Below are 22126 nucleotides of genomic sequence, written 5' to 3'. Positions count from 1 at the left end.
CAAATCTAGATCTAACTAAAAAGTCTTGTAAGTTTCTTGGACGTTTATAGGCAATTATGGGTGTGTAGTTATTGTGAATATTTTTAACACCTTCGTTTTTTGACAGATTTAGTAGGTCCCAATATTTATGAATAGTATTTCCAATATTAGGTAAGGACGGATTATATGTCACAATAAATGGAAGAACGTTTTTCTTTTCTTTATCTTGTGGCCGTAAGGCATCCTCTTGTGACATCTGTGACACGTGAAGAAAACGCTGAATCTATAACCGTCTCAGGGAAATTTCTACTTATGAAGAATTCTCGTAGTTTGCTCAGTGAAGTAGAGAACACGTTCGTCGTCGGATATAATTCTCCTGTAACGCTTAGCCTGACTGTGGGGTATTCCGTCTTTACACCGTTTTGGATGACAGGATGTATAATCAAGATATTGGTGGTTGTTAGTTTCCTTTACATAAACATTAGTTTGAAGTTCGTACGATTTTCCTTTTGATACTTGAACATCAAGAAACGAAACAGATTGTTGAGATATGGTGTGGGTGAATTTAATGCTTGGGTGAACATTGTGATTTTTTTTTTTTTTTTTTTTTTCTGTCTAGCGTGAAACACTGTTTTCTGTGATATCAAGGTAATACAAGAATAAGTAGAATAATAGAATAATGTTAGTCGCAAATAGATTTTTAAAACCAACGTCTTGATATTTTTTATACACGTTGATGATGTTCTCTTTTATCATATATTCAAAATAGATAAAATTTGTGCTGTAATTTAATACACACATCGTTTCCTGGTGATGCACGTGGTTGAAATTCATCTGATGTACTTTTGTATGCATGATGTTATTGCAATAAAATTGTTTGATATATTGGCTCGAATGGAAATAACATCTAGATCATTTGAAAGTATATATATTTTCAGATTTTCGGAATAGTTCATTTTAAGAGATAGAAATGTGGCCAAGTATACTTTTGTATAAAACACTGAAGCCATTCAAATTTATGCTTGAAATAAAGAATGTTTAAAAAATGAAACTCATTAAATAGCATATCTAATAGTGCAGACATAAAACATAAGACACTAGATGTCAAAGGTCATTATGCTGTTTCCCATACCCTCGTACGTGCACCGATTATCATGTCATAATTATCCCGTGAACTTACACGATATGTTTAAATGAAAACTTTCATCTGTACGATAATGGGCTTTGAACAAGTTATATTAAGGCAAATATCGATTTATTTTTGAAGTTAAGGAACAGAAAGCTAACTTGATTATGGAATGCACGATTATGTATTTAAATGTGTATATCATAGTGATGTCTACTCATCGTTTATTGTTGGTCTTATAACGCTAAAGTACTGCTAAGCATTTAGTTAACATGCTACAATATTTCCGCTCACTGGGTCAGTCCGCTAACGGACTAAAGTATATATGTATATATGTAATACAAGACAAAAACGCAATTCAGTAGAACCTATTTCAACGGTGGATAATTTTTCTGAACGGTTAAATATCATTTGTTTTAATTAATCTTCAACACATTTAGGGCCTCTAAATCTGTCTATAACAATAATAAATTGTCAATATATTGTGCTGACATGAAAATGATACGAATTGCTTACGTCATCACTTTAATATTGAGTGAACCCAAAGCAGTACTTATATTGACAATAATGAATGCTGCTAACGCTTATTTACATTGACGAAACTAATTTGAAAAGGTCTGCGGCATTGTAACTTTATATTTACCTTCAAGACATTTCGAACCTTTAAATCCGTCTTTACAACCATACAAGCATTCAGCTGTTACCTGGTTGCAAGTTATATTTATACATTGGCTACTGCATAATTTGTCACATATGCTTCCACTGAATCCTTTTTTGCACCCAAATAAACAATGACCTTTTATATCATCACACACACGTTTGCCAGTATAAGATAGACATGAAGTTGAACATAAATTATCACAAAACAATCCATGATAATTTATAATACATCCTTCTAGACAATGTCCCGTTTTCCAGTCACATTTTTCGTTTTTGCAAGTATAACTACATAGATTTTCACAATATTCCCCATATTTAGTATTTGATTTACATCCATGTAAACACTTCCCAGCATCTCTTGTGCAAATTTTATCACTGGCGGTCGCATTGCAATTTGTGCTACAGTTTTTTGAGCAATCATCTAAAAATGTGTCCCGTGTACATTCCAAACATGCTCCATCTGTTTGACTGCATTCTAAACAGCTTGTTTGGCAATTAAAATTGCACATATCCCCCCATTTTCCTCGAACACATCCACTTTCACATAATCCCTCATTTGAACAATTTATACACCTGTTATAACTTTGTCCAACATGAGATACTAGATAGGACCCAATGTTACATTTTGTACAGTTTTCAAATATACCTAATTCATCGGAAATGCACCCTTGACAATTCAAATCGATATCACGACAGAGTTTGGAACAAGTAACTCCATATGTTCCACCCTGACATGCGACACAAAATTCTCCGAAAAAATCCGGTTTACATTCAAGGCATCGGCCATCAGCAATTGTACAGTTTCCATAACAGCCTAATGAACATGTATTATTACATGTTTCCCCATAAAAGCCAGATTTGCATACGGTACAATTTGATGCCGAAAAACATGCATAACAATTTTCCGGGCAAGATAAATCACAATAACTACCATAAAGTCCAGGTTCGCAGGTATCACATTTGTCTCCAATATAACCATGTCTGCATCCTGTAGAACAATATCCATCATATTTACTACATCTTTGACCGTCGCAGCCAACTGAACATCTGTGTTGACAAAATGATCCGTAATAAACATTGTTTTTACACCATGAACATTTTGTATCTGATGTACACGCACCGCAGTTACTAGGACATGTATTGTTACATTCATCGCCGTACTTTAAAGCTACGCAAGAAGCACATCTACCCATAAAGTTTATGAAATCAGTCGATTTACAAGAACAATCTCCTAATACAAGCGAGCATGTATTATTGAGACAACCTTTCCCACATTGTAAATTACATTTGTTGGTATAATAACCAGGTTTACATTCTGTACATTCATAATCATTTGAACAAGTTTTACAATTTTCCAGACACTCTGTTGTGCATTTATCACCATAGTAACCGTCGATACAACCATCATAACAATTCCTGTTTGAATCACATTTTTGACTTCCTCCTTTACAACATGTACATTCATTGCATGTCTGTATCGATAATCCTAGAAAATGAATATGAAATTAAGATCAACATGTTTCCTTATGAAGTCGATAACAACATACTCGGTGCTTTTTTTAAAAATCAAAATAGTTAAGTATACATCCAGTAATAATATTCTTCTCAGCAACACACTATCTTGCCCCGCTGTTGCATAGTGAACAATTTGAACAGATCAGTATTTATAATTTTAAAACAGAAATATATTATTTCAATATATCCTATACCAACTTCTTTATTTCATGTTTTATTTAATAAAAATAAAGTATATTGCTGTAGAATTGCAGTAAATTAACATAAAAGCTGCTTACCAATCTGACACACAAACACCAAAATTACTGAAACCAATCTTGTCATTATGTCATCTGTGTTACCTTAAAATAAAGCAGCATGAATTTATTTAATATAAGGAATATAATAATATGATATTTATCTATGAGGAATATATGTCAATAAAGAATATCTGTTTCCTTTTAGTAAATATCCTATCTATTACATAGTAAAACATTGAAAAATTTTAACATGCACGTAGAGTGGCATTTTCTTACTTTGATTACAGACATTCATTTGAATATACTTTTTTGCATCATAATAAGTGAATACATTATATATCACACTCGTGTTATCTGATTCATTTCAGTATGAGCTATATAGCAATTTCTCTGAAAACAAACACATTTGCGTTTAATTTGATGACTTGTCATTGAAATCCCAACGATTTGTGACTGTTTTACTTAAATGCGAGAAAAGTGCGCACAATAAATATAGCGCACACTTTTCAAAAAATACGAGAAGGCTGCGAAAGCAAATTCAGATCTATAGTTATATTTGCTGTGCATTTATTTCAGTGTTGATGTATTGTTTCAAATTTTTATTTTGATACATACAAGGGTTGTCCCAATATTCTGTGACAAGACTGTTTAAAAACTGAATAAAATAGGTACGAATTTGAGATTTTAATATGTAATAAACCCATATAATTAAAACGTTTTCACAAACTTACATAGAAAAATATCAACATACAACAAAAATATGCCGTAAATACCATGGCAATAGTATGAATAGCGGCGCACGTCAAACGTAAAAGACAGCGTTTAATCTATATAGGGTGCGTTTCTCAAATACTCTCAATGGCTTTCAACGCAATAATGGTGCAGCTTTACCAATAAATCATCAATTACAGACTTAAATCATGTTGTTGTTAATGTCTGTGGAATGTTTGGATAGCATACATTAGTTCTTGCTATACGCGAACTTCCGGTCTCGTTGCACCTGTAAATAGGGGATGGAAATCGGTCTTCCTATTCGTGTTTTCCTTATTTTCGCTTTTTGTAGTGCAGAACTCCGTTCCGTTCATGCTTTTAGTAAATAAATGCTCAGGATATGTTGCTAAACTGTTCTTTTGGTATATTTGTTGAAAATCGTAACATGTGTCATATTGAAATAGTCACGAAACCTGAGTGACCTGTTCACTGCGCCGCAAATTCTGTGAACGTCGCCATTTTAACTTAAATATGTTTTTGTGTGATATATCCAAAGATGGTCATTTGTGTTTTTCACACCATGCAATTCGATCTCAATCTGATTAAAGGGTAATAAAACTTAATTGATGGAATGTTTTCACAAGATTTTGGGGTGTGAACATACATATGGGGCCAATCAGATATATGTCATTGATTCATTTTGCATTCCAATCAATTTATTAGCCGAATGAAAATTTCTTTATTCATTGGTAATTGAAAATAAGAACTGCATAAGCCAAACCCCGCCCAACTTTACAGCTAAATGATTATGGTACGGTCTCAGAAATTTAAAGTAATGAAAAAATGAATGAATGAATGAATGAAAAAATGAGCGAACGAACGAACGAACGAAACAATCTTTAAAGAGCTAATTTCTCTCATTAACTGTATTGAAAATTTACGTCTAAATGATCCATATTTTATTTATTTTTGTGTGTGATATATCCAAAGAGGGTCATTTGTGTTTTCTTACCATGCAATTGAATCTCAATCTGATTAAAGGGTAATAAAACTTAAATTGATCGATCTATACTTCTGTTACGTAATATGTTAAGTATTTTATGTCATGTGATAAAAATGTTTTCACACGTTTTTGGGGGCCAATCAGATATGTCATTGATCATTTTGCAATCCAATCAATTTATTAGCCGAATGATGATTCCTTTATTCATTGGTAATTGAAAATAAGTACTGCATAACCCAAACTCAGCCCAATTTTATTGCTTAATGATTATGTTACGGTCAAAGAAATTTTAGGTAATCATTCAATCAAAACCATAATTTTTCATATGTTTATTCATTAAAGTTATTTTTTGCTGATTCTATTTGTAAAATATTTTGTTGATTTAATGGTCAGCATTTGCTCGCCTGAATGAAGGTTAAATTTGCTGACCATATAGAAAAAGAAGAGTTTTACGGCTTTCATCAATTTGAATTAATATTAAATTGATCAGCATTTTATTTTTGTCGTTGACATGACTAAATACAATATATTAACTTTGCAGACAACATAAAATGAATAATAATTTCACGGCAAAATATCATTTTTCTCTATATATCTTAATAGTCAGCCTTTTGTAAAGAGCGTTAAACTTGCCGAACATATAGAATAAGAAGTTTTACGGCCTTAAATAAAATTGAATTAATATCTAGCTGATCAGCAGTTTTTCACAAATTTATGTGGTCGGCATGATTTTATAAAATATGTTTTCCTGAATGTAAAGAGCGTTAAATTAATTAATTAATGAACTAAACAAAGAAACAATCTTTTTAGAGCTAATTCTTAATAAACTGTATGTAAAATTTATGGCCAAATGATCCACATTTTATTTATTTTTTGTGTGATATATCTAAAGAGGGTCATTTGTGTTTTCACACCATGCAATGGAATCTCAATCTGATTAAAGGGTAATGAAACTTAATTGATCGAACTGAACTTCTGTTAAGTAACATGTTAAGTAATTTATGACCAGTGATCATAATGTTTTCACAAGATTTTGGGGTGTGAACAAACATTTGGGGCCAATCATATATATCTTATTGATTCATTTTTTATTCCAATCAATTTATTAGCCGAATGAGAATTTCTTTATTCATTGGTAATTGAAAATAAGAACTGCATAAGCCAAACCCCGTCCAATTTTACAGCTAAATGATTATGGTACGGTCTAAGAAATTTAAAGTAATCATCCAATGAATGAATGAATGAATGAATGAATGAATGATTGAATGAATGAATGAATGAATGAATGAATAGATGAATGAATGAATGAATGAATGAAAAAGTGAGTGAGTGAGTGAGTGAATGAATGAATGAAAAAATGAATGAATGAAAAAATGAGTGCACTCACTCACTCACTCACTCACTCACTCACTCACTCACTCACTCACTCACTCACTCACTCACTCACTCACTCACTCACTCACCAACTCACTCACTCACTCACTCACTCACTTCATATATTTTCCGGAATATGATATTCTTTTATATGTAAGATCACCATATTAAGACTACATTTTCTAAATTTTATCCAATATATATCACATAGAAGACATTTCATTAACATACTGAAATAAAATTATTTAACAATAGAAATTGAGAAATATATCAATTATTATTTATATATCAATATTTATTATTTGTAATAGTGTCATCTTGAAAATACGTCTTATCAAGCATCTCTCGACCTCGCCTAGAATAACACTAATAGCTAGTTGACACCTAATTGACATCTTCAATGTTTTTCCTTCTTTATCTAACTTGTCAGCAGTTTTCGATAACGCTTCTTTATTTAAACTAGTTAGCAGTTTCTTATATAAATTATCATATATATCATCATTCGTCAGCAGTTTAGTATTACATCAAATCGGCCCGTGCAAAAATCGGCTCTAACACGTTTCGGCCCATATCTTGTCTTTATTTAGTCCGGGAAGTACATAAAACTACCTTAAATATTAATATATATTACCTTCCAATTGGATTTATTTCCATTCCTTTTAAATTGGAATTAATTCCAATAGGATTTATTTCCAATAAAAAGTATTGGAAAAAACTCCAAATGGAATAATGTCCAGTTGGGTTTTATTCCAATCGGATTTTTATCAGTTAAATTTAATGGAAAAAAAATCCGATCGGATTTTCCGAAAAATGCTTAAATAGACGTTATTTCAACAAGAAAATGCATACAAATACATATTAAGCATGTGTTTATGTATTTCGACAATTTCATAAAAATTGAAATTCCCGTTGGAATAAATAATAATGTTGGAATAAATTCCAATTGGAATTTAAATAATTCCGCCCGGACAGCATAATTCCGATCGGAAAACATGAAATTCCGCCCGGACAAATTTTTTAAAATACAATTTTTGATAAGAAAAAAAATAAAAATAGCTTTAAATGAAGTCAATTATTAATAATTAACATTTAAACTATCGGATGAAATAATTTTTGAGTGTTTAGGGCAAGTATAAATGGTAGTGAAGTTTGCCACTATCCCGGTGGTGCAAAGATTTTCCGGTGGCTGTTTTATGATATCCTTACCAAAATTATTTACAGTTCAACAATAAATAAAGATTTTAATCTATAAAGCAAACCAGCGTTTTTATTGAAATATTATCTCCATTGAAATAAATCTTGTGTCGAGTATTAAATTGTGCGCAAGCCGTGAAAATGCAGAGATTAAAGATAAAATAATTGTCTTAACTATTTGTTTCCGCTATCGTGTAGTCCTTTTTTATATCACATTTACACCAAAATAATACCTTTAAGTTTAATTTTCGTCACTTGTACGTTTTATTGAGTACACACGCGATTATAATCATATTAAATTACCACTTGTTTACCAAATTATAACTGTAGTTGTATCAATTTGAACGCTTAATATATAGAGTATCATTGAAGAAATAATATAGCCCGATATCAAATAAATACTTCCTCGGGGAGCAAAATTAAACAAAGTTGTTTGTTTTGTAATTTAATTTTTTTTTTCAACAATTGAAAATCATTTTAAATGTGTTAAATCTCCTCCATTACAAACGAGATTTGACCCAATAGCACCTTTAGAGTCTCTTCAATACGTGCAATATTTTGAACTGCCAAAGCATAAAACAAAAAGAAAAAGAATAATGTAAAATCAATATATTAAACAATTTTAAATGGAATATTACAATTGATTACATATTGTTAATTTTGTTTACTTGTACTAATTTTTTGTTACTTGTAATAACCTTTTTTACTGAAAAAAAAAAACTACAGAGATAATTATAAATTGTACCTTAAATAATTGTTGGATATAATTTTAAAAAAATACTCACCAGCCTTTATATCCTATCTATCTATTCTATCTACAAATACATAGAAAAAACAAACAATAAAAATTAAAATGTAATCCCATTAATTTCTTTTTATACTGAATATTATTCATTGATTGTTTTGAAATGAGTACTCATCTAGGTACAATAAAAAAAACACTTGCCACTCATAAGCTATAAAATAAACGCACTTTATAAGTTTTCCCAAACTAATTCAAATTTAAACAGTATTTCTTTATTAATAACAGCAATGAAGCCAACTTACATCTTCTGTTTCCTCTTCTTGAGAGGGTAAAACATTTTTGCTAAATTGTTTTTTTACCACTCCCTAAAAGTATAAATTTGATTGCTTATTATGTCCCATAAACATTCGTGCTTTTTAAACAAAAAACAACATTTGACAACTTTCATTTTAAAATTGTTATATAATTAAAATATTGTACCTCTCGTAGTCAAAATGCCATGACAACTTTTACCCAATCATTATATTTTTTTTTCATTATTTCTCAAATCATTAGTCCGTTGTTTTGCATTGCTGATTTTAAGCAAATTGAATGGGAAAGAGGTAATTGACCTAGAGTGTTCAATTATTTTAAGCAAATTCAAATGAAACAAATTATTTTTTATCAGATATGAGTATTGAAGACAATTCATACACTCAAGTGGACCTAGATTTCATTGATCAGATTGAAAACAACTATTTTCAAAATTCCAAAACATACCGGTAAGTTTTCACTTAAGAATGCGATTAAAGGGAGAACAGTGACTAGACCGCAACAGATTAGTCTTTTTATTTATATTCTACCTAAACACACTTTTGATGCATTATATAATTTCATTCTGGTACTTAATATATAAACCATTATAATACGTATTCTTTAGCATAAATTAGAATTCTATGTTACGCATTATAACTTTTACAATATTAAAAACATGTAATCGTGTTCTATCTCAGTTACAGCCAAAAAGAAACTTAACAACAGTCTGAATTCAACTTAATTTCAAATCATTTCGAACTAGTTAATACCAGCGGCATAACTATACAAGCTTTGCAAGCGAACTTTAGTTTTACAAGTAGTTCCAATAAAACTATAATACAAGGTCAACAGTCTCCTAAACCTTCAACTTTTGAATCAATGGAACTTTTTCAAGAAAGACTAAAATTTTCATATGAAGAAATATAAATATAATTAAGTGTGTATTTGCGCGTGCCTGCGCGTGTGCGTGAGAAAAATTTGTTTAATACAAAACTAAACTCAGTAAATAACGCTTAAATTCCTGATTTATTTATATATATAGATTATATAACCTGGTTTGAACTACCCATTTGTTCCTTTCATATTAGTAGTTAACGCATGAAGGATTTTATATAAAAATAAGCACATTGTTTTATAGCTGATCCGTGCTATTTGAGGGACGATCCCAAATCAGATAAGCTCTTTACAAACTGCAACCACTCTGATTGGGAAAATTAGTTGTAACATAGAGGATGTTATAAAATCCAAGTTAGAGGAGGATGAAAGAGCCGATTAGTTTGATCGTTTTATGATTGACTTTGGTCAGCGTGATTTACCACTGTCAAAATAATACGGAAACGGACCAAAACATGTTTGTTTGTTGAACATATTAATTTCCTTACATATAGATTTTTAACCTATCCGCGTATGTGATTTATTACAATTATAGGTGACCTTGATATTTCAATAAAATCGTTACTTAATGTATTAGCACCCTAATGCATTACCTCCGCGTTGAAGAGTATTCAAATAGGCTAGAACTACTGTTAACTACATTGCAAATGAGGGCCATCGGTTCAATCCCCAGATGGGTCAACTTTTCCAAATGTGACATGAGAGATACATAAATAATGTTATTATTAATAAAAGAAAAAAAAGAAAGTGTTTAATTTTGATTTTTTAATTTATATAGGTATTTACTGGCTAAATTATGCTAAATCTAGTAATAAATATGGTACCTTATATTTTCAAAGTGTAATATAATCAAAACTAGACGGTAAAAGTATTTCATATTTCACAAGATCAACCAATATACCTTTGTAAAAATTTAGGGAAACTTTGAAAACAGGCACTCATTTGGGTAAATTTTAAGATTTTTTTTAATTAGGCTCCCTAAGTAGAAAAATGGTCAGACATGTGGTAAAAATGGGTGGGGTAGGGTAACATTTTTTACAAGATTTCATAAATTTTAAGTAGAAACCATAATTTTGCTTATGTGGATTGTTAGCTGAATGGTACTATTTGTTTCTTACCAAACATTGATGGGAAAACATTTTTCATTAGAAAGTTATTGCAGATTATTTAAAGGTTCCTTATTTCTAAAAAGGGCCCTCATAACATCCTAGCTTGAGTTCAGAAAAGTGACCATAATTTGATTTCCGTACGGTAAACTGTGTTTAAATTTTTCATACAGGTGTACTTCAAGGTATACATCTAACCTATGATGTCAATTTTTTTAGTTCCTTATAGTGCCCATTAGGGTCCTAATACCTTTAAAGTCAAATATATTTGTTTATTTTCTCCTTCAATTTGGTTTGACTATTATGACCACACACTTACTGCATAGCATTATAGTAGTTACGTTTCTTATACGTAACTTCACTATCTTTTTACTATCACTACGCTCGTCCATATGGTTTACCGCTGGCGAATGGGAGTCATGACTTCCAATTTAACTATTGTTAAAAACTAAGCCATGTCAAATAGCCGAGTTATCATTAAAGTGATCAATTAACGCAAACATTACTGTTGTCTGCTTTAATATCGGAGATAATAAAACACATATTGTAAAATAATATAAAGTTAGCAGTACTAATCCCTTGTCCTCGTAGGACAAGGGAATCTATTATATAATTATTAATTAATTTTAACAGAAATTTCAGTTTTCGATGTACACAAGCTGACTTTTGTTTAGTACTTCCTTCCATTTTTTTAATGATCGTAACCTCTTTTGGTGTTGGAATCGAAAGGTCTTTCCGTTTCAGCATACTTTTAGCTATGGCTGTCGTCTGTTTCGCCAGTAGAACTAGGCGTATAATAAAATTGTCCATTCTTTGGTTGTCCCATAGGTTTTAGTCTTTTGACCGTATACCGGAAGCTAGTGGAATAATACAAAGCCCTGTGTTCTTCGGGAGGGTAAACAATTGTTTATAGCTGATTTTGTTTATATCTTCTTACGAAATTGGTCCATAGTTTTGTCTGTACTCATTGATGTCAAAATGTTTAATGCTCTGAACAAAGTATCGAGCGAATGTTATACTGTACTTTCTGTGACGGATACTTTAATTTAATTTCATCATCATGGCCATTATCGCCGTCCTCGCTGATTTCAATATCATCATCATTATCTTGGTTTTACTCGGTAACGTATTCACGCAGAAAATATTCGAAATGATGTCTACATTTAGACAATGACAAATAAATGACTCTTTTTAGATCCAATTCTTGTTTCAGATATTTTTCTACAAATTCTATAATTTTACTGTGAATGTAACCCTGTCTCACTTTAAATATTAAGGAAATTATCATGGCGTAGTTTTGAATAAACGATCCTACATTGCATTATCGTAGCGCGTTATTAGCCTTTGTTTAAGCTTTGTAAGAAGAATGGCCTTGTTCTTCGTATTTTTGCACTTTCGTTTGCTATTATTTTTCATTGTTATCCTTGGCAAATTTGGCAAACTCATTGAAAACCTCGTTTTCTTGATCCAAGTATTGAAATGAGTCATCGCTTTCTTCATGTTTTATTCTTTTATAGCGATACACATCTTCATCAGGGAAAAATGCTTTTGTGTTTGACGTTCAGAACACCAACGTTTCACGTGATTTTGAAGATCGTGTATATTTTCGAAAACGATACCACATTCGTCGAAAGAAGACATTGCTACACCTAATTGATAAAGGCTCTGTGTCTGTGCTCTTGCGCCGAGTACTTGTTTATATCTTCCCGTTTCACAGGACTTCCAGGTGATGGGGAATAATGCATAGACCCGTCTGCACTGCATTTTTTCCATGAAATGATCATTATCATAGCCGTTGGCTCCTTTTATACGAAATGTATCCGTGAGTATGCGCAATCCTTTTAGTGTTGTTGGCTTTAAGTCAACCAGTAAATATCCGTATGGCTGACTAAAAGCGTCGTCAAAGTGCCTTTACAGCGCTATAAAATTTGATTGATACATTTGTTCAGCCAGGGTCGCGATAGGCTATTTATCTACAGGATTGTGAAATAATGCCAAGTAATATGAGATTCTGCGCAGTGTACTATCTTTGCTAAAGTACATGTTTGGTTCAAGGCAATCATGGAAAGATTCCTGTGATGACTGCCTACTGTAAAGAGTTCCGTAATATGTTGATCTTTCGTGGCTTCAGCCGCCATATCGTCCATTATGATGAAGTTCCTAATTCCGGTATATAGAAAATCATCTGTCTCGGAATTCAAATGCACGCACGCTCTTACTTAATTAACTCTACTCTGGGTACGACCGTTTTGCTAATGACGTAATACAAAGGTTGTCACATTTTATACAACCAAATGATGCTTTGTCACGAAGGTTGTATTTCAGTCTGAGCCCGTTTTAATAACTCTACGATGAAATACGTTTTAACTGAAATTAGGCAGCGTTATCATTTTTGTAAATTACTATATAGTCAATCCTTTTAATTAAGATAACATCCTTTAGAAAGGAACGTAACTTTATATTTATCAACATACCGCATGATGTTGGTCCCGACACCAAACAGATAAAATGATGTTGAAACTTGAATTCCTTATGATTATTATACTGTTGCTGTTGCTGCTGCTGCTGTTGCTGCTGCTGTTTTTGTTGCTGCTGTTGTTGTAGCTGCTGCTGCTGTTGTCGTAGTGTTGGTTTGGTGTAGATGTATATTGTGATGGTAGTGGATGTTGTGGTGGTGGTGATTGTGGATGTTGTGGTGGTGGTGGTTGTGGATGTTGTGGTGGTGGTGGATGGGGTGATGGTGACTGTTTTTGTTGTTGTGCTAGCTGTTGTGGTGGCGGTACATATGTTTGCTGGCTTCCAATGTATTTTTGTCTAAAATGTCTCAACATAGCATCCCGTCTTGAAAATTTACAGTGGCACTGGGAACATAGTGTGGAATAAATCTTATGTATTCAAGCGTCAAACTTTAAATGAAGGAATATTCACAATTTATGTCTTATTTATAGACGTATATAATACGATTTCTACTTGACCACTATTTGGCATAAAGACTTTTAATTTTAAAGCTGGCGAAAATTCACGTAGCTTAAATCAGCTGACATTTAAAATTATTTTCGAGCTAGCTGAGTTATATTGTATGTTAAGGTGTAATTGATACAGGTACATTGTTATAAATCATTTCAATAAAGGTATTATCAAGTCGAGTTAAACTGATAAGACTTTAAGACTAGTCGTGTGGTTAAATTGAAAATTAAGCAAAACGAAAACTGAATAAGCGAATGATGTCACTGATTTGAAATAGATATGACTTTTAATCTATATTGATTGGAATACATGCTGTAAAGGTATAAATTAGATAAGCTATCAACCCCGAAATGTTATGTACCTATTTTGATTAGATATTTATAAATTTTAGACGTTAAAGAACCTGCACACACTTTAATGCCATTGGCATTTAACTGTGTCATATCTATTATATCGAAATAATAGTATAACCTAGGAGTGGTCTGTACTGTTTGAATTTTGTTTGCTATTATGTTTTATTATTATTATAGAACAATGACTAGCTGCACATTTTTGCCATTATGAAAATAGAGAAGCTGGGTGACAACGGAATACAAAATGGGCAGCAGGCAAAGTTGATTAATCTCAATTGTTTAGTTAATTAAGGGTAGGGCTCTGACGTCATGGGAGTTTTCGTTACATAAAGGTGTCTCCGACGTAGTGCGATATGGGCAGCGGACAAAGTTGAATGACCTCTTTCGTTTAGTCACCGAGGGTAGGGCTCTGCTACTACTCTCCGCTCCGAAGAATGTTGCCACATTCTTGTCAAGTTTTTGTACCTGCTTCTAGTTCCATCTGTTACAGCTGCGTTCATATCGGAATATTGGGAGGATTGTTGTTCGATTATACGTAGCCTTTTATTTATTGCCAGGGCTAACGCAAACGCACCCCTCGGGCTAAAATGGATACCATCCCTTACAAATTGGTGCTTCGCTACCATAGTCAAATCCATTGTATATGTCAATCATTGTAGCATTATTGTCTAAACACAGCTGTGACAGTTGTCATTCAGTTTTAAAACATTTGCATCTGATCTTTGGGATAAAGTTCAAACAAACTGGCAGTGCCTCTCTTTATAAAATATTTATCTACGGTATCATGTAGACCTCGTTTATTAATTATTTTATGATAGAATCATCGATAATTAGCGATTTTGTACGCTTTGGACTTGTTGATTTTTCTGACATTGGTGTCTTTATCTGAGTGTCTTCCGATGTAACAATGGTACCCCTGTCTTAAGTATATCTACCACTTTATTTCTGATTAATATCCTCTTTGTACCGACTTTATGCAATCAAAAAATGACTGAAGTTTCCTTTTCATAGATTAGGCGAGAATTTGAACATCCTTCTCAAGGTTTTTAAGAGTTTTGCAATAGCGAGTCAATAGAGTTCTTCGTTTTGGAGTTTAAGATAAATGCCATTTGATACTTACGATTTTGTCTTTAATTGAGGACATCTGAAAGTTGTCTCTTTTATATGACTAGAGTTTCATTTATTTCCAATATTTGATGTTGGATGTTATGGAGCATATTAATCATTAAAGAGTCAACTCAAATGTTACTCGACTCCAAAGTCTTTCGTTTTTCAAATATGCAACTCAACAATCGTAGTTCCCTTGCTGATTATTTAAAGACTCATTTCAATTAGCGACTCCAAAATACTTTGAAACACAATTTCCGGTTACATGGGTTGTCTTAACGATTTTTTTCTCTTCTAATACCCTACTTTCAAGACACAAGTTTTTGGTCAAATCCTTTTGTTTGATAAGGTATATTTTACGTAAAGTTTCAACGGTATTCGTTATTTTTATATAAAAAATGCAGTGAAAAAAAAACATCTCATTTTGTTCGGTAATATAGAGGACAGCAGTATACGTATTGTTTGCACCTTTATTATAAGGAATTTTTAAGACAATAGTTAATATCCCCTGGTGATCAACCGTCAATAATTTCAAGCACGACCGGGTGCCTGTGCACCGTAAAACCAAAGACCCAGGTAAGAATACAAAGTCCCAACGGGGTTCAAATCGAAAGCGGCAAGATGCAAGTGCTTTTACTACTCTGCAATGAATCTAGTTCCAAATGATAAAAACCTGTTATTTTATTGTTTCATTTTATACTTACTAATGAATTATTGAAAATTCGTAATGAACTTTTTTAAAACACTGAAAAATAACATTTTGCCAGTTTTCAATGTTTAGCGAATAAAGAAACTAATAAAAATGGCATTATTAAGTAATTATAACATTAAAATATTTTTTGCGCCACTCGTAAACATATTGACAATTTGACATGACATTTCACTTGGTGAAATAAATTATTATCTTACGCAGACATATACAAAAACATTATATCCTCTATTTATTTTGGTGAACGTGGCCATTATTATGAATGTCAATTATATGTATTTGATATACAATACATTTATAAATGTTTTCCTGATAATTTGTCGTGAATATTCTTCTACAAACACAGCAGCTAACGATAGTAAAACAGTCAACTATATCATTCTCTTCTTAAATGCTGAGATTTCTTCATCATATAAAAATGAAGGATACTTGTATTGTACTTTAGAAAATATGCTAAAAGCCTATTTGGCTGGTTGAACGGCTTGCAAATTGTCTAATCTTAAAGTTCAGACATTTGAAATAAACTGATGTGTGTGTTTTCACTATAATTTACTTTAGCTTTATTAGTCGTATATGATATTATTATGTTTCTGTTTATATCCAGAACAATCGCCGTCGTTTCATCTCCTTGTTTATACTATATGTACAAACACTTTAACAGAGATAAATAAAAGTAAACATTATTTAGGCTTGTAATATTGTTTGGTTACTTTTTATACAGCGGCTAATATTTCTTATATTTATGGTACATACAATCATGTTTATAGACATTTTCTATGCCGTGGAAATATACTTACACGTACCGTACAATCATGTGGCAAATTATTTATTCCTTTATATATATGTAATACAATATTTATTTGTCATCTTTGTTATTTGAACTTATTTTTCAGCTCGTATAATTTATTATATTTGCGACATAACAGAACATTATTTTTTCATGGAGGCGGCTTCTAAATTTTGTTTTGACAATATACTCTTAGGAGTTAGTTCTTTTTCAAGATGTGAATTTATCAAATTTAGTTTAGTGAAGAATGCCGAAGCGTAATACAACACCTTTTATCACTAAGGCAAATAAAGACATTAAATATTTAATATATTTGTTTTATATTTAGGCATAACCTGACCTTGATAATCTTGAAAGCAATATTTTTATCTTTTATAACAATATGTTTTGATGTTTTGAAGACAAATGTGATACCAATTTGATCTAAATGATTTATCAAATCCTTAATCTTATTGTTTTACACGCAAACAATATGTGCAGACACTAACCTAGACACTTGTTATGCTATACAATAAATAAAGACAACAAAACAATAAATAAAGACAATTGAGAACTGTAATCTGAGGGGCAATAAATAGTACTTATCTAAAATATTACCCGTGAGAAATACGTTAAAATATAAACATTAACGAAAATTATTGTTTAAGCAGTGAAAGAATTGGACTAGATCGTATATGTTACCTAAGTTCGTCCTTATACAGTAATAATCTTTTTGTTCATTTTTATTCATGGCGTCGCCGCACTGGGATAGTTTAAAGTTATTTTGATTTCATGCCATCGTATTTATATTCAACAAAATAAACGTTTTAAAGTAATTCTCCTATTTACTAAATGCGCAACGATTGGTCTAGTTTTCTACAATAAAGTCGAGAGGTAGTTTTAGATAAAAGATAAGATTAAATTGCTAACGTTTTTTATAACCAATAACGATGTATCAAATTTGTGTTAACCTAAAGTATGAAAGCCTTTTCATAAGCAATAACATTGAAAACATAAGATGGTCTGACAGAAAACAGGATAAACATTAAATACTAGGGAAGAACTTACAGTATGTTTTAGTTATTTTTTTAGAAATTAAAGCATTTTGTGATAAAAAAAAATGTTAAGAAATAGGAATAAATGATAGTTTAACTTGAGAGTTAACATATTTAAAAGAAGAAGAAGAGAACTAAAATAAGGTTGGTATATCTAGTTAGTAATAATAATAATGATAATGTTTCAGGGTAGACTTGACATGTTCGTATATCAAACCTTTAGGACTTTTTTCGTGCATATCTTGATTTGCCTAAGGCATTCGAGCTTTATTGTTTGATGACAATTGCATACGGCATAATACCAGTGAATATCACATCATATTCAATTGATAAATAGTAAATAATTGTATAGTATTAAATAGCCATAGTTTTTGTATAGCACTATTTGAAAGAATAGTATTGACTATTTATTTACATTGGATGCCTTTTTGTTGGTTTTTTGTTTTTTAAGAAGAAATAATTGATAGACATATGGATTTATACATTAAAGTATTAATCGGGAAGGTAACGTCTATTTCAGCGCAATTGAAAAAAAGTCAACTTTACAGCGACATTTCTCACTGCTCATTCAATATAACTTATAAACCATTGATTTTAATTTGGATAGTGTACTTCTTTAATATTTACGATTATACACTACTGCAGTAAAACTTCGTCGTATAAATACGTTCGTTGACAAAGATTTAGTTGTTGTAACAGTTGCTCTTTTGACGTTAACATTATTGTAAATTAAACTAATGAAATTTGGGCAAAGTTTTTTTTCTGTTCAAAACACCACCCTGCAGAGTTTACACAGTATTCCAATTATTCTTGGGAAAGTATTTGTCATGAGCTGTTTGACTTCTGTATCATTTTTGCCAATTAGAATTTTGACTTATTTACCATGTTTGCCATGAGAGGTTTGACTTCTGTTTCATCATGTTTAGCATGAGATATTTCACGGCGTTGTTATATTGGTAAAAATTGGTTTATCTTCTGTATTTTTTGCCATGTGAGGTCTGAATTCTTTTTCATGTTTGCCATGATAAGTTTGACTTTTGAATCATGTTTGACATAAGAGATTTGACTTCTGTATCATGTTCGCCTTGAGAATTTGGCTACTTTATCATGTTTGCCATGAAATGTTTGACTGCTTAATCATCTTTGCCATGAGAAGTTTAATTGCTCTATTAAAATTGCAATTAGAGGTTTGACTTCTTTATCATGTGTACTTTGAGATGTTTTCCATTTATCATATTTACCTAGGAGAGAATGTCTACAGTAACATATTCTCCAAAAGACTCTGTAGAGGTTAGACAGTATTTAAATTATTATCACGAGACGTTTTGACTGCTGCATCATATTTGAAAATTGATATTAAACTGCCTTTTCATATGTAGTTTACCATTGGAAGTTTGACTATATTGTCAAGTATGTCAGTTATGCGTTTACTTCTTTATCATTAATAACCAATGGGGGTTTATCTACCTAATCCTTTTTGTCATCAGATACTTATCTGCTTTATTATATTTGCCACATTATGTTTAAGGTCTTAATTATGTTTGTTATACCTTTTATCATATTAACTAAGGGGTACAACTCTTCTTTAACATATTAGCCAAGGCTGGTTTTACTGAGTAGTGAGGTTTAATTATTGTCAAACTTGAAACTGTAGATTCGACTACTTTTCTTCTTTTCGTATTTGTCCAGGAGGATTTGGCAAATGTTTATATCATTATAGGTATTTATTTTGTCAGTGATTTTCAATTCTTTATTACGCAGACAGAAAATATTACATGCTTTATGTAATGAATTGAAGATTTTTCAGATTGAAGATCGTTCAGCACGGCATTATTGTTGTGCATGTTGTATTTTTAGTTTCAACTTTTCGGCATTTTCTAGTTGGGTGGTTCCGATATTCCTACTTGAATAATGTTGAATCACCCTAAGGATATGTTGCCTGCTTTTTAAATTTGTCTTTTGACGTCTTATCTGTGGTACGCAGGCTTCATAACCTCCGATCTCCTATCAAAATTCCATTTTATTTAGTTCCGCCCATTGTTTTCTCGTTTAGGGCACACGCTTTTTATTACTTGGGACCATACGCCGCTTTTCATGGAATGGCACGGAAGTGTCACATTGAAGGTTCCATGATAACCGCCGTATGAACACATCTGCGGATGTTTCTAAATTCAAAATTTTACTATTTCACGTTTAAATGTTGAATTCTGCTTAAGCCGGTGCTAGGGGGCGTGGACGGTAACTTGCACTTTCCAGAACCGTCCATGAACAGGCTCAATCAAACCGAGCCTGCAACATTTTCAATTTTGCCGTGTTGGGCTTTCTTTGGGGATTCTGTATTTATCTATTTTATGATCACATCCGTGTTATCTGCGCCGTGTGGCGGCTGTAAAAATTCTCCCCGTACATTTAATCAATGATGTTATATTTTAGATCCTTGAAGATCGTTCAGCACGGCATTATTGTTGTGCTTGTTGTATTTTTAGTTTCAACTTTTCGGCATTTTCTAGTTCGGTGGTTCCAATATTCCTACTTGAATAATGTTGAATCACCCAAAGGATATGTTGCCTGCTTTTTAAATTTGTCTTTTGACGTCTTATCTGTGATACGCAGGCTTCATAACCTCCGATCTCCTATCAAAATTCCATTTTATTTAGTTCCGCCCATTGTTTTCTCGTTTAGAGCACACGCTTTTTATTACTTGGGACCATACGCCGCTTTTCATGGAATGGCACGGAAGTGTCACATTGAATGTTTCATGATAACCGCCGTATGAACACATCTGCGGATGTTTCTAAATTCAAAATTTTACTATTTCACGTTTAAATGTTGAATTCTGCTTAAGCCGGTGCTAGGGGGCGTGGACGGTAACTTGCACTTTCCAGTACCGTCCATGAACAGGCTCAATCAAACCGAGCCTGCAACATTTTCAATTTTGCCGTGTTGGGCTTTCTTTGGGGATTCTGTATTTATCTATTTTGGTAGTGTTTATTGAATGCAATTCACATACTAAATCGAGGTTTGATGTTAAAGAACTTTTTTATAATTCAAAGTAAGAATCAATGAGTGTGATGCCTTTAACTAAAATAAGAAAAGAAAAAAAAAGAAACAAAACATGCAGGATATGTTTTCCTTAGTAAGAACTTAAAGTAAAATGTTATTTACAAACCCGTTACAATACACGATTAATTTATTGATTAATATAAGTACCTGATTTTTAAATGAAAATCCTAATTTCAGCATAATATATACATATTTGCAGGGCTTTAAAAAATGATAAAGAAAAGGAAAGTATTTTCTTTAGATGCACCGGATTTCTTATTTATAATAATCATGTCTTTAGCAAATACAATTTAAATGTAAATAAAAATCGTAGTTTTGTTACTACAAGTAATTTAACATATATATGATATATACTGTTTCTTAACGATTATATTATCTAAGGCCATTATTAAGTTTCAATTGATTGTCTAAATTTTAACATAAATGCGTTATTCCAAAAAATTGAGTTGATTGTCAAATTGTTTTATTTTTAACGCTTCAACATAAAATAGGTTCTAGTAGTCAAACGTTAATTAAAGATATGATTTAAAACTTACAAAGCAATACCTAACTTGCATTCGGACCACAATTCTATATGATATGAATCATAATTTCATTCAACACAATATCTAACACTGTTGGTATTAGCCAAATTAGGATATTGTTTATGAGGTAGACAAAAGTTTAGAATGTGGATGGCAAGGAAGGTATATTTACTTCTAGAAACATGGAATAATCCCTCCCCCTTATGGCTGTTCTGTGGTGTAAAAATATATTTTGAGTGCATGGGAAGTGATCCTAGCAAAAAAAAATTCTGTATTTAAAAAAAAATCTTAGTCCTTGCTTTACAAAATTTGGGATTCGAACATCAATTTAATCCAGCTTTCTATTTTTTTTTCAACATTCTATTTAATCCATCTTACTACTTTACTTAGTAACATTTTATCTCTAATTGTTATAAAGTCCATTGATTACACAAATTATCAGGTGATAAGTTTTGAAATATGTCACTTATCGTCGTGGGAGGTCTGCGCACAAGGAATAACAAGAAAAAACATGTTCTGTCATGTAAATCTAGTGTTTTGGTTCACGAATTCAATAAATATTAGCCTTACACATTGTTTATCTAAGTTTAAGTTGGTATTGTACTTCTAAATCCTACTGTCTGTAAAGCCTTAACGACCCTGTAGTCTATCAGAATACTTTGCACAATCATATAACTTTTCCCTTTTTATATAACTTAAATGTAATGCTTTTGATTTATCAGATCCAAAAAATACAATACAA

At 31.6% G+C, this 22126-nt stretch overlaps 1 protein-coding gene across 1 annotated transcript; it reads right to left on the bottom strand.

The window, feature by feature from the left end:
• Positions 1–1525: 1525 nt before the first annotated feature.
• Positions 1526–5133, bottom strand: LOC132718377 (scavenger receptor class F member 1-like). Its single transcript, XM_060702069.1, has 3 exons — positions 3559–5133; positions 1749–3251; positions 1526–1560 (listed from the first exon to the last, which is right to left on the bottom strand). Exons 1-3 carry the CDS (start codon positions 3602–3604, stop codon positions 1526–1528), a joined length of 1584 nt encoding a protein of 527 aa, XP_060558052.1. The 5' UTR covers positions 3605–5133.
• Between the last annotated feature and the right edge of the window lie 16993 nt (positions 5134–22126).

The sequence above is a fragment of the Ruditapes philippinarum genome, unplaced genomic scaffold (genome assembly GCF_026571515.1).
Source record: "Ruditapes philippinarum isolate M1 unplaced genomic scaffold, ASM2657151v2 ctg871_1_1_1_1, whole genome shotgun sequence".
In the NCBI taxonomy this organism is placed as follows: domain Eukaryota; kingdom Metazoa; phylum Mollusca; class Bivalvia; order Venerida; family Veneridae; genus Ruditapes; species Ruditapes philippinarum.
The sequence above is the reverse complement of the archived record's forward strand: the minus strand, read 5'-3'. Positions and strand labels throughout refer to the sequence as shown.